The 15,094-nt window shown below is 40.7% G+C and overlaps 1 protein-coding gene across 2 annotated transcripts in view; it reads right to left on the bottom strand.

Annotated features, from left to right (window-relative positions):
• LOC130929707 (ephrin type-B receptor 1-B) overlaps nucleotides 1–15,094 on the bottom strand; it is a 423,699-nt gene that overhangs the window by 185,701 nt on the left and 222,904 nt on the right. For both annotated transcript variants that reach the window (XM_057857112.1, XM_057857113.1), the window contains exon 4: nucleotides 7,875–8,030. In XM_057857112.1, coding sequence (XP_057713095.1) covers nucleotides 7,875–8,030 — 156 coding nt within the window. The remainder of the gene's footprint in view (nucleotides 1–7,874; nucleotides 8,031–15,094) is intronic.

Raw genomic sequence — 15,094 nt, 5'->3', positions numbered from 1 at the left:
CCATATCTATAAACAATTCAGGTTTAAGCATTTATTCACTCGAAATTTCATTGGAAAAAGCTCTTTGCTTACATATGGCGGCCGCTAATTTGCTTACTGACTAGCCTCATAGATACAGTATAACGTAGATATTGCGAACTCGCAATATCCACGGAAAAATAAATGCTACCTGCACAGGTTTTTTTTTTTGCTTTTAACCAAGAATCGAGACTGTTTTATGTTCATATCTATTCGGAATTTAGGGATTTAAGTATATATTCACAAGAATTTTCAACGGAAAAAGCTCTTTGCTTACATAATGCGGCCGCTAATTTCTTTGCTGACTAGCCTCATAGTTCGCAATATTTACGTAAAATAAATGCTACCTGCACCGTTTTTTGCTTTTGACCAAGAATTGAGACTGTTTTACATCCTTTCTATAAAGAATTCAGGGATTTAAGCATTTATTCACAAGAATTTTCAACGGAAAAAGCTCTTCGTTTACATATGGCGGCCGCTAATTTCCTTACTAACCAGAATTTACGTAAAATAAATGCTATCTGCACATTTTTTTTTTTTTTTTTTTTTTTTGCTTTTAACAAAGAATTGAGACTGTTTTACGTCCATTACTATAAGAATATAAGGATTTAACAACTTACAAGAAATTTCAACGGAAAAAGCTCTTTGTCTGTGATTTGGCGGCCGCTAATTTGCTTACAGACTAGCATCATAGTTCACAATATTTACGTAAAATGAATGCTACCTGCACGTTTTTTTGCTTTTAACCAAGAATTGAGACTGTTTCACCATCATATCTATAAAGAATTCAGGGATTTAAGCATTTATTCACAAGAATTTTCAACGGAAAAAGCTCTTTTTCTGTGTTTCCACTTGGTCATCTATGCAGAGATAGGCCCCCTATGAATCGGCCCTGTGTCCCGTCAATACATTATGAAGTCTATGGCAAGAGCAAATACAAATAGTCAGTGTTGTGCATGAACACGTTCAATTAACGAACGTTCTGGAACAACTTAATATTTTGGGTGAATGTGAACAGTACGCATCACATTTTTGTCTCATGAACATGATTGTGAACGCGCTCATTCTCGCAGTCGTGAGCGGCGTTCATAACCTCGCTCATCGTCATCTACTGTTGTTGTGCAGCAATGAACAGACGAGACTACTGCTTTATTGTGATCAAGTCAACCCTTTTTTTTTTAATGCATCATAACTCTTCCACATCTCACTAGATATCATATAACAGGACAGTGATTTCCCCTATTAGATCCCACAAGGCTCATCCCATTGGCTGTGTGAACACAGGATGATCATGGGATACGAAGTCAGTATACTCCATTCATTCAGAATTAGAGCCTTTCCGACAAAACTGCAGTTAACGCCACAGGCTAAAACACTGTAGAGAAAAAAAAAAAAAAACCTTGATAGCGGAAAATCAGCCAACCTGGCAGCTCAAGCTGCCTGAGGCTCGCTCAAGTTTTTTTTGGCAACAATTGACCACGGAAAACCGATAATATGATCCTTTTAGTTTCCTCATGGGAAATTTGTTTTCTCCACGAGAGGGCACTCATACCGTTTGGATGAATAATGCACAATTTCTGTAGATTTTTTTCTTTCATGGGGATTCAATGTTATCTTTTTTTGTATTTCTTTGGCTTATTGTGGTTATTTACTATGTTATCTTACAGTATAATAATAATTCATATAGATAACTTGATGCTGAGAAAAAAAAAATCAAACAACTTAAGCAGTTACTCACAATGTTACTCAAGATTATTACTTAAGAATTCTTTTCATCAAATACATTTTCACTTGTACTTGAGTACATTTTTTGGAGGATTACTTTTACTTGAGTAATATTATTTTTTAAATAACACTACTTGAGTAAAATTTTTAAAAAATGTTCAAAAACTCGGACATGGGAGGAGTCTGGGGAGGCCATGGAAAACGACTTCCGGACAGCTTCGAGGAAATTCCGGTCCACCATCTGGCGTCTGAGGAGAGGATAACAGTGCACCATTGTGTATAGTGAAGATGGGGCACTGCTGACCTCGACACGGGACGTTGTGAGTCTGTGAGGAGAAAACTTCAAAGACCTCCTCAATTCCGCCGACACGCCTTCCTTTGAGGAAGCAGAGTCTGGGGACTCTGAGGTGGGCTCTCCGATCCCTGGGGTTGAAGTCACTGAGGTGGTTGGAAAGCTCCTCGGTGGCAAGGCCCCGGGGGTCGATGAGATCCGCCCGGAGTTACTAAGGGCTCTGGATGTTGTGGGGCTGTCGTGGCTGACACACATCTACAACATCTCGTGGACATTGGGGACACTGCCTCTGGATTGGCAGATCGGGATGGTGGCCCCCCATGTGTTCCAATTATAGAGGCATCACACTCCTCAGCCTCTCCGGTAAAGTCTATTCAGGGGTGCTGGAAAGGAGGGTCCGTCGGGAAGTCGAATCTCGGATTCAGGAGGAGCAGTGTGGTTTTCGTCCCGGCCGTGGAACAGTGGACCAGCTCTATACCCTCAGCAGGGTCCTCGAGGGGGCATCGGAATTTGCCCAACCAGTCTACATGTTTTTTGTGGATTTGGAGATGGCGTTCGACCGTTTGCCTCGGAGAGTCCTGTGGGGGGTGCTCCGGGAGTATGGGGTACCGAGCCCATTGGTAAGGGCTGTTCGGTCCCTGTAAGACCGGTGTCAGAGTTTGGTCCGCATTGCTGGCAGTAAGTAAGTAGAATTCGTTCCCAGTGAGGGTTGAACTCCGCCAAGGCTGCCCTTTGTCACCGATTCTGTTCATAATTTTTATAGACAGAATTTCTAGGCGCAGCCGAAGCGTTGAGGGCGTCCGGTTTGGTGACCTCAGCATTGCATCTCTGCTTTTCGCAGATGATGTGATGCTGTTGGCTTCATCAAGCCATGACCTCCAACTGGAGCACTTTGCAGCCAAGTGTGAAGCGGTTGGGATGAACATCAGCACCTCCAAATCCAAGACCATGGTCCTCGGTCGAAAAAGGGTGGAGTGCCCTCTTCGGGTCGGGGATGCGATCCTGCCCCAAGTGGAGGAGTTCAAGTATCTTAAAGTCTTGTTCATGAGTAAGGGTAGGAGGGAGCGGGAGATCGACAGGCGGATTAGTGCAACGTCTGCAGTAATGCGGACTCTGCACTGGTCCGTAGTGGGGAAAAAGTAGCTGAGCCGAAAGGCAAAGCTCTCGATTTACCAGTCGATCTACGTTCGAACCCTCACCTATGGTCACGAGCTGTGGATCGTGACCGAAAGAACAAGATCCAAAATGAGTTTCCACCGCAGGGTGTCCGGGCTCTCCCTTCGAGATAGGGTGAGGAGCTCCGTCATCCGGGAGGGACTCGGCGTCAAGCTCCTCCGCATTGAGAGTCGCCAGCTGAGGTGGCTTGGGCATCTGGTTCGGATGCCTCCTGGACGCCTCCCCGGAGAGGTGGTCCGGGCATGTCCCACCTGCAGGAGGCCCTGGGGACGACCCAGGACACACTGGAGAGACTCTGTCTCTCGGCTGGTCTGGGAACACCTTGGGATCCTGCCGCAGGAGCTGGTTGAAGTAGTAGGGGAGAAGGAAGTCTGGGCTTCCCTGTTAAAGCTGCTGCCCCCGCGACCTGACCCTGGAGCAAGCGGAAGATGATGGATGGATGAGTAAAATTTTTGGCTACTCTCCCCACCTCTTAATATCATACATGGTAGCTTTTGCAATGTCATGCAAAGCTACCATCAATTACACCACCTTTGTTAGGGCCTCTGCTCCTCCCTCCTTAGACATGGCCCACCTTGGGCAGGTGTACATATTTTTAATCTGATTGCAGGTTGAAGTTTAGACGGGTGGAGCGGCCACAGGTGCTGGCAATGATAATCAGCCATCTTTACAAGTCAGTGGCGCCGCCCCTTCGTCGTCTGATCAACTTGTCTGGTTCCTCCGTCAGTTCTCGCATTCATTAGATTGTTATCTCTGATCACCTGCTCAAGACATTTTTTCAGCTCTTGCCCAGGACCTGTTTTAGGGCGCCTCTCGTCGGATTACTACGCCTGCCACCTTCCCGAGTCCCATCGCTTCACACAAACTTGACTACCCCAAGTGGAAACCTCCACACTCCTTACAGTGGTCTACTCCCCCTCTGCCTAGGCTCTGGCTTCAATCACGCCATCCGATCTCGGACAAGTAAATAATTTCACTCATCACAAACTTGTGCTTGTCTGCCTAGGGATCCACTCCATTCCGCACACCTTAACAACCTAACAACAACAAAAATATATATGCATAATCTTTGCTAAAAGTCTTGTGCACTTTTCCATAAAGTAATTAGAACAAACAATTTGATGTGGTCAGATTAAAAAGCGCAAGAGACAACATGGTCTGCATCTAGAAATGGGACAGATACTTGGGTCCAACAACTTCCACTAGGGACCTCGTGCGAAGACGGCTGAGGGAGAGTCGAGGGCCTCAAGGTAGAGGCAGATGGTGTGCTTGATGGAGCAACCAGTAATTCACCAGAGAGACATTGTATTCTGTGCCAAGGGATGCCAGACATGACGAGAAAAGCTCCAAAGCCTAAAGGTGTGGATGGATTCATTGGGGAGCAGTTGGAACAGGCAAGCAGACAGCTGTGGTGCAATGGGGCTCCTCCACAGCCTTAAGGCTTTGATTTAAAAGTTAAAACAAAAAAATACAAAACATGTTTTTATGCCCATTAAATTCATGAGTAGATAAGCAATTACAAAATTTCCAATTAGCCATGACTGTATAATAAAAACATTAAAAAAAACACACTATGAACCTGCTGTGAAAGGAGCAGCAAAGAGGTAAATACAGTTATCTCTGGTGTTCCTTTTTCTGTCCGTCTGCTCTCACCCCCTCAAGTCCTAATTACTCAGGCAGAAGCTGAGAAGTAACAATGTCCTGGTACTATCTGTTGGAGTTCCAGGAAAGCCAGTCACAGCATCATCATTTACTTGATAGTATTTAAAAAAGAAAATCAGTATGCTGATACTTCCTGCTGTTCCTGTTGCTACACACATGCACTGCAAAGAACTATGATGACTGCGAAAACCAGACTGAGAAATGTTCATCAACGCGTTGTTCCTAACTCTTTAAAACACTCTAAGCACTCAAAAAATATATAACGCCACCATTGTCATCATTTAATAAAGGAAATAAAGTCACTTAATCTTAAATCCATCTGTATGTGCGTTATGTGCAGAGGTGGGTATAATAGCCAAAAATTTTAATCAGGTTAGAGTCGCGTTACTTCAAAATAATATTACTCAAGTACAAGTAAAAAAGTTTTTGGTGAAAAGAATACTCAAGTATGAGTAACATTGTGAGTAACTGCTATCGATGTTTAATTTTATTTAAAAAAAAATTTAAAAACATATAGTTTTGAGCTTGTGAGTAGTCAGAGAGGTCCACTACTAATATTTACCTACCTTTGCCAGACGTTATTCAGAATCATTGATTTACAGTACAACAAAAATGAGAATTGTAACCAAATCAAAGGATACATTTTGGACCTTTATATCATTTTTCATAACATATTGGTAAAGCAAAATTACAAAGTTTTGAAGATGGTAGTAGTCAGAGAGGTTTACTACCAACAAGCACATACCTTGACCAGAATTTATTTAGATCTGTGGATTTACAGTGCCACAAAAATGAGAACTGTTACCTATTATCTACTAAAATGACCCATTGTTAAGGGGAATCACATAATATTGTACTGACATAACAGTGCACTTAACTAGAGGTGGGCAGTACAGTGGTATGAAAAAGTATCTGAACCTTTTGGAATTTCTCACATTTCTGCAGAAAATCACCAAAAAATGTGATCTGATCTTTGTCAAAATCACACAGATGAAAATAAAAAAACAGTATTTGCTTTAACTAAATCCACCCAAATTTATAGGTTTTCATGTTTTAATAAGGACAGTATGCCAACAATGACAAAAAGTCGAAAAATAAGTAAGTAAACCATCACGTTTAATTTTTTGTGGCCTACCCTTTGGTAGCAATAACTTCAACCATACACTTCCTGTAGCTGCAGATCAGTCTGGCACATCAATCAGGACTAATCTAGGCCCATTCTTCTCTATAAAACTGCTGAAGTTCAGTCAGATTCCTGGGCTGTCAGGCATGAATCACTTTCTTTAGGTCATGCCACAGCATCTCAATGGGATTCAAGTCTGGACTTTGACTTGGCCACTCCAGAACGTGTAAGGTATTTTGTTCTTCTGAAACCATTCTGAAGTTGATTTTCTTCTGTGTTTTGGATCATTGTCTTGTTGCAGCATCCGTCCTCTTTTTAGCTTCAACTGTCTGACAGACGGCCTCAGGTTTTCCTGCAAAACATCCTGATGAACTTTTGAATTCATTCTTTTATTAATGATTGCCAGTTGTCCAGGCCCTGAGGTAGCGAAACAGCCCCAAATCATGATAATCCCTCCAGCATGCTTCACAGTGGGGATGAGGTATTGATGTTGGTGAGCTGTTCAATTTTTCTTCCACACATGATGTTGTGTGTTACTCCCAAACAATTCAACTTTGATTTCATCAGTCCACAAAATGTGGACTGATGAAAACTGTGGAGTGTCCAAGTGCCTTTTTGCAAACGTTAAAAGAGCAACAATGTTTTTTTTGTGGGGGGGGACAGCAGTAGCTTCCTCTGTGGAGTCCTCCCATGAACACCATTCTTGGCCATTGTTTTACATATAGTTGATGTGTGCACAGAGATATTGGACTGTGCCAGTGATTTCTGTAAGTCTTTAGCAGACACTCTAGGGTTCTTTTTTTTTACATCTCTGAGTATTCTACGCTGAATTCTTGGCGTCATCTTTGGTGGACGGCCCCTCCTTGGGAGAGAAGCAACAGTGCCAAACTTTCTCCATTTGTAGACAACTTTTCTGACTGTCGATTGATGATCATTCAGACATTTAGAGATGGTTTTTGATCCTTTCCCAGCCTTATACAAATAAACAATCCTTGATCGCAGGTCTTCAGACAGCTCTTTTTACCGAGCCATGATGCACATCAGACAATGCTTTCCATCAAGACATTTCTTACCAGGTGTGTGTTTTATAGGGGGCAGGGCAGCTTTAAACTACTCATCAGTGATTGGGAACACACCTGACTTAAAATGTTTGGTAAAATTTGGTTTCAATTGCTCTTTAAGTCTCCTTTGGCAGCGGGTTCACTTACTTATTTTTCCCCCTTCTGACATAGTTTGCATGCTATCCTCATTAAAATATGAAAACCTATAAATGTTTGGATGTTTTTAGTTAAAGCAGACACTGTATTTTCATTTTCAAGATCAGATCACATTTGATGGTGATTTTATGCAAAAATGTGAGGAATTCCAAAAGGTTCAAATACTTTTTCATATCACTGTAAAAATGCTAAAATCATGCATTTTTATCACTTTTAATCAAACTATATTTTATGCAGTGTATATCTTTTTTTTCACCATTTTACAGTATCAGTGGTCTTGTTCCCCATTGACGCAAATACACATGAGATGCTTCATAATAAACTGCTCTTATACAATAAGTCTAGTGTAAAATGATCTTAACACGCCAGCATCATGTACAAACAACTGTCTGTGTAGTGAATATTAGTTTTGTGACGATTTAATGCTTGGTGAGTTTTTTATTGTACACTACATTTACATTATTTACTACTATAAAAACAGAAGGATTGCAATGAGAAGGTCCTATCTGTCACTAACTAGTTGACTCTAACTAGAGCAAGAAATCAACTTCCTTTGCATTGTGTCACATTGATGTTAAAGCTAAAGTGAACAATGTTTATATGCAAATGTCAGATTACGGTCAGAAAATGCATGTCATGTCATGTCATGTCATGTACTCACTGGTGCAGGGTTCGTCTGGCTGATCAGCGTCACCCCGGTAGTAACCATTACGACAGACACAGATGGTGGCGGCCTCGGCAGTGGAGCGGCTGTTTGGAGGGCACTGAAGGCACAGACCGGGACCCTGCGTCGACTTGAAGGTACCTGGTGGGCACGCTGCGAAAAAAATAAAATAAAAAAGACAAACCAATCGTTAATCCACAAGGATGATGCATCATGACATAAATTTGGACAGAGATACACTGAGACTGACAGTTGGCAGTATTCAACCCGACTCAATGTTGTTTTACTGACTGCTTTATGCATTATTCATGTTTCTAGTTCTATAAAGGTTTGGTAAAATACAAAACATATTATTTGGTTCGGGCTTTACATTTACGCTTTGGCCTTCCAATTTGGAATTAGCATGTTCTACCCGAGTTTGCATGGGTTTTCTCTGCGTACTCCAATTTCCTCACACGTATTTATAACATGAATGTGAGGTTAATTGAGGGGAAAAAATCATCCATTGGTGGGAATGTTAAAGGATTATTATTATATGGTGATATGTAGACCAGTCCTGTGTGGACCCAAACACTTACAGAGTGGATGAAATAGGTTTACCCGCAATCCCAGAATAAGAAGTGGGATTGAACGATGGATGGAAGAACAGATGGATGAACAATACACAAAAAAAAATTCCTGAATTTTTTTTTTTTTTTTTTTATGGAAATCTTGATAAATAATCTCATCAAATAAAGTAAAATCTGAAGTATGTTTTACAGTGCTAATGAAATACATTGTATGTTTAAGTGTGTTCTAGAAATTGATACATCTATCCATTTTCGGATGGACATCTAATATAAAATATCAAATCGGATTGTGAAACCCCAAAAATAAATAAATCGATACAGTTCAAGTTTAAAGGGTCACCATGTTTTCTCTTTTAATGTGCAAAATCAATACACAGCACTAAAAGCACTGAAAACACCCGGCAGTTGGACGTATTCACTCTTGGACAAGCACTTTACACCTTATAATCACACTTTGGAGCAGGTGGAGGAAAGCTTGACACATTCTGAATAACTCCTCTTTTATTTCATTTTAAAGCCATCAATTCAATGGCAAAAACGAAAGTCTGGAAGCCAAAACCCAAACTGAGATGTCAATGTTCCATAATTAGATTTGCATCGGCATGCAGCAGTGACATTGCTTTGTTTGAGCAATGGTTATTAGATTATGAGCGGCTTCCCTAGGGGCGACTTTACGGACAGTGGTGGCTCACTGTCAGTCAGCTGTGGTGGATTTAAACAACACAGTAGCCTTTAATGCGTAAAGGCCACAGTGGAGGACAAAGATTATTGTGGAAGATATGAGCGTTGAAATTGAGGCGACAACCTTGTTTGTTTATAGCATCACATCCCAAAAGACTGCAAAGTGCGGATATGGACACAGTACAGGAAGGATTTACTGAATAGATTATGATAAAAGAGTTTAATATTTCAGCTGCCTTACTTGATGTGACTTGTTGGCGAACGCAGTCAATGGCGGTTCCTTGCACGGTTGTGTTGGGCGGCCGCTCCGGTCGGCAAATTGCTAGGGGCGCACGCACTAGAGGTGCACGCGAGTGATTGTCTACTACAGGTAGTTATGGATGAGTTCCGTTCCTACGCTGACGATGACACACAAATTTCCATGTAACTTGGAATAGATCCTTTAAGTGCCCCTCAATCTCAAATAACCAATAATAACCAAAAATCCCAAAAGTATTGTATTTTGTTTAATGATGGAGGTTACACTGCCCTCTGGTGGCAGCGTTGGGTCTGGCTGGACTGAAGCCTTGCATGACTGAGGAGGAGACTCGTCTGGCATGGATAAAGGACAGCTGCCCTCTGGTTTGGCCCACATTAGGCTGTTTCAGCTAATATATGTTTGTGTATGCATTTGTAATTAAGTTTAGAGCTAGACTTTGTTACTGTATGTATCAGCGATTTGCTATGAGAATAGCGTATCGCACCAATGCTATTTTTAGACCGTGACGTCACATCATAAAGCGGAAGTGGGACATTATCAGTGTTGGGCACGTTACTTTAAAAAAGTAATTAGTTACATTACTCAGTACTTCTTCCAAAAAGTAACTGAGTTAGTAACTGAATTACTCTATACTAAAAGTGACTAGTTACCAGGGAAAGTAACTATTTCCGTTACTTTAAAAAGAACTTGTTGTATGTCAAAGAATTTGAAATTTTCTGAGCAGTATTCGAGTCAGTGGAATAGAGAAGAATAGACAGGTAGTTAACTTGTTAGGTGCTTCAGCAGATTTGAATTGCTTACCACAAAAGCTTTGCCCCGGGACATAAATTACACATTACATGCAGCTTCTTTCATTTAATTTCGACAAACTTGAAATAGTGTCTATATCTCCACCTCTTAAAGGACAATTTTTCTTCTGTATGCTCTACCATCCCGACCCTGTGCATCTGTTTTGCGTGTGTGTGTTTGCCGCACGCGCTGTTCCGGTTTGCTTGTGAAATCACCGGCTCTGATTGGCTTACCACGACACATGACTCTAACCCTCAGCGAATCACAATCACTTCCATCGCATCTCTCGAGGGGCTGCATTTAGGTAGGCTCTTTTCCCGACAATTTCCGTCACCTTCAAAGCGTCTGCCGTCCTCAAGATGGAAGCAAAATTATTGCTGGCTGACAGTGGGAGATGGGAACGAGGCTAGCATCAGGTGTAGCAAACAGAGAAACGTTACCAAACTTTGGAAAGCATTGTCTAATTGAATGAGCAGGGCCAAACAGCTTGGAGTCAGAAGTACGTGCGCTATTCTCGAACCTGAACGCACCCCAAGTCTTGGATGGCAAATCAACAGAGCAGAGAGTCGACTTGACACGGCTGGTAGTTTCTTCAATTTATTCAGAGTAAGTAACGCACCGCTTTTGACCGTCAGTAACGGTAACGGCGTTGTAATGGCGGGAAAAGTAATTAGTTAGATTACCCCGTTACTGAAAAAATAACGCCGTTACGTAACGGCGTTATTTATAACGGCGTTACTCCCAACACTGGACATTATAGACACGCCCTCGCATACAAACCATTATATTTCTACTAGTTTTCTCCGGTAATATTTAAAAAACTAACATGCCGATCAAACACTGCTACAACGGAACTTGTAGAAATGACTCTAGACATTACGACCGTCCACATATGAAAGATGTTTTCTTCATACGTTTCCCAAAACCAAAGACTCAAAGGAAAAAATGTGAACAATAGATCAGCTTGTGCGGACGTCCAAAAGACCAGTTTAACACCAGCAAGGTGAAGTCATTCACCTTCATATGCAGTAAAAATTTTGTTGGTGGTCTGGGTCCAACAAATGACAATCCCGAGCAATTGCTTGCCACAGCGTATTCCAAAGAGGTAAGTCATTTTGATATTTTTTTGCGTGGCGTTTTGCCATGCTTCTTCTGTTTGACAATGAAGGACCTGAAAAAAAGTAAAGTGGTATCTGCCTGCCACCGTTGTTGCTTTTTTGTTGTAAAGAAACAACTTTAGTAAAGGGGGAAGTGTAAATAAATTAATAGAATTAAGATGTGTTACTAATGAAAAAATTAAAAGTGTTTGTTCGCTGTCACTGAGGAGCATTTGGAATCTCTACACAAAACTGACAATATAAATTACCCCCAAGAACGTTCAGAGACATAAGACGTAAGAAAGCCCGCCCGTCTCATCAGACCATAGGACATGGTTCCAGTACTCCATGTGCTTTGTTGACATGTCTTCAGCAAACTGTTTGCGGGCTTTCTTGTGTACTGTCTTCAGAAGAGGCTTCCTCCTGGGATGACAGCCATGCACACCAATTTGATGTATGGTCTGAGCACTAACAGGCTGACCCCCCCACCTCTTCAATCTCTGCAGCAAGGCTGACAGCCTTCCTGTAACGAGTCACATGGCATTTTGGACATTTAGGGTTGTACGTTTTTTCATAGGGGTGTACTCACTTTTGCTGCCAGGGGTTTAGATATTAATGGCTATATTTTGAGTTATTTTGAGGGGAAAATAAATGAACTCTATTATATAAACTGCACACAGACTACTTTTCATTGTGTCAAAGTGTCATTTTGTCAGTGTTCTCCTATGAAAAGATATCTTCATATCTGCAGAAATGCGAGGGGTGTACTCATTTTTGTGAGTGTAAAATTCTTAGCAAATACTATGTTTTGGTTATTGGTTTGTGTTAAGTATATTGTTTTTATTTATTTTGATTGTTATTTTATTTGTTATTTTAATTTGGGGGCGGGGGGCAAAGCATCTTGTCGCCCAGGGCACCTTGTAGGCTAGGAACGCCACTGAAGGCAGTGAGGAATCTGCACCTCCCATTATGAAGTTAATTAGACAAACAGCTTACTGTTTGTCTTGTTTCACGTATATGCAATGTTGGTGACTTGATTCATGCTGACAATTTAAGTTTTAATACTACGTGTAAGAGGGCAGGGGAAGCTATAAATATCAAAACAAACTACATGAATTAATTCGGCAGTGTTGTTAACACACTTCTTTGTGCTGTGTCTAAGAGACATTTATTATCACTTTAGTGCAGGCTTTAAAAAGTAATAATGACCAAAGTGTTGGCGTTTCCCCCTCGGAGGAGTGTAACCACTGCATAGTAAATGTAAATCTTTGTATAAAACAAGCTTTTAAGATTTTATGCATGCTTCTTAAAAAATGCATTGACATGCTATTACTCTGTTAAAAATGGAAGAGCAGAACCCCAACCTTTTCTTTTTTTTTTTCAACCACAGTCTCTGATGAGCTGCCGGCGAAGGATATTGAGTGGAAGTGAAAAATCTAGGTGAAGGAGAAAGATGGAGGCCTAAATGCACACGTGCACACACACAGACATTGCCCATTGCACCCAAGAGTGAGTGTTCTACTTTGGTGCTACCGCCAGACACACCGGCGGCTAACTGACTGGCTTGATGTTTCGTCACAAAACAGGGTTTGGACCCAGTCAACACATACAAACATGCATGCATTGCATACACACAGGCTAGACCAGGAAAACTACAAACAGCTTATAAAACAACCCCGGGAGCTGTGAAGCAGATTAAAGCCTGGCTTCATAAGGAGAAAAACAAACTGCAATGCCGCGATTGCACCCGAGCTATCTTACGACCATGAGTAAGTATGTTTGTGTGGAAGTATTCACAGTCTTGTAGTGTTTGCGGGAAAGCAATATAAATTGCAGCATTGTTTCCGTCTATCTGTGTGTAATTACATCATATTTTGCATAGGTGTCTCCTAATACAAGGATATTGAGACTGTTAAACCCCCATCGGCCGCGAGGGCAAAACTGCTGCCATAGCAATAACTGAGAAATATTAGCAATTCCAAGATGATAAAATGCAGAACAAAAATGTGTAGTGACATTAGATGAAAACAAATAGATACTGTACTGTTGGTTTAATGGAGTGTAAATGTATGAACACATTCATCTATATGCCAAAAATGCATGAAACAAAATTGCCAACCATCTATTATCTGGAGTGTATCAGTAATGCTTATCCTGTTCGGTGTTTCGGGAAGATTAAGTCTTTCCCACCTGACTTAAGGTAAAAAGTGGGTTACACTCTTGGAGTGGTCAGCAGTCAGTCACAGAGTTACACAACCAATCAATCTCAAATGAGCACCTTACTGAATAGGAACTGAACCTATTCACTGGGGCCATCCCACACTCCGCTTCATTTATAAGCAGTCGGTCACATGCAGCGGTCTAACGCCGGATTTAGGTTGAAAAACTACAAAAGCTGTACTGCATACAAATAGGAAGGATTGTCTCAGGAGTGATGTGTTCGAGGATTCAAGGTAATTATTATTTTTCATCCACATTACATCCTCATTACATCCATATCTATTAAGAATTCAGGGACTTTTATTCATTTTATTCAAAAGAATTTTCAATCGAAAAAGCTCTTTGTTTACATATGGCAGCCGCTAATTTGCTTACTGACTAGCATCATAGTTCGCAATATTTACGTAAAATAAATGCTAACTGCCCGTTTTTTGTTTTGTTTTTGCTTTTAATCAAGAATCGATATTGTTTTACGTCATATCTATAAGGAATTCAAGGATTTAAGCATTTATTCACAAGAATTTTCAATGGAAAAAGCTTTGTTTACATATGACGGCCACTAATTTGCTTATTGACTAGCATCATAGTTCGCAATATTTACATAAAATAAATGCTAGCTACACGTTTCTGCTAGCTGCATGAAGTTTTTTTTTTTTTTTTTTTGCTTTAATCGAGACTGTTTTACGTCCGTATCTATAAAGAATTCAGGGATTTAAGCATTCATTCACAAGAATTTTCAACGGTAAAAGCTTTTTGTTTACATATTGCGGCCGCTAATTTCATTACTGACTAGCCTCATAGTTTGCAATATTTAAATGCTAAATGCACATTTTTCTGTTTTTATTTTGCTTTTAACCAAGAATTGAGACTGTTTTACATCTATTTCTATAAAGAATACAGGGATTTAAACATTTATTTACAACAAATTTCAACGGTAAAAGCTTTGTGATATGGTGCCCACTAATTTGCTTACTGACTAGCATCATAGTTCCCAATATTTACGTAAACTAAATGCTAACTGCACAGGTTTTTTGCAGCTATGGCTTCAGGAATCCAACATTGTGTCAAAGAAGCTGAGGGCCAATCCCTGGTGATTAGGCATGTTGCGATAACAAATTTTAGTGGGCAATATATTGGCTCATACATTGTTGCCGATATGCAATATAATGGTGAAAGGAAAAAAATGGATCCAATTTAATTTTTACTAGGGCTGTCAAATTTATCGCGTTAACGGGCGGTAATGAATTTTTTTAAATTAATCACGTTTTTCCTGTTAAAATATTTGACGCATTTAACACATGAGCTGAATGACCCGCCATTGACTCAAACAGATTGTAATGGCACCGTTTTTTTGCACATTGAGAGCTAAGAGGCAGAGAAAGGCAAGTGGGCACATGCGTTCATTAGACCGTGCTGTTTATTGGCATAAGCTCCAACTCCTTCACAACAAACATAAGTATCATTTAGTAAAAGCACAACAAAAATACTATAACTCTTTCCTTGCCTGGCACGGCCAGACTGTTCTCCCTGTATTTTTCAAACACTGAGAGAATAGTCTGGGACCCAGCCCATTAACGGCCTCTCGAGCAAGTACAAAATCAA

Source organism: Corythoichthys intestinalis, chromosome 14, assembly GCF_030265065.1.
Source record: "Corythoichthys intestinalis isolate RoL2023-P3 chromosome 14, ASM3026506v1, whole genome shotgun sequence".
NCBI lineage: Eukaryota > Metazoa > Chordata > Actinopteri > Syngnathiformes > Syngnathidae > Corythoichthys > Corythoichthys intestinalis.
The sequence above is the reverse complement of the archived record's forward strand: the minus strand, read 5'-3'. Positions and strand labels throughout refer to the sequence as shown.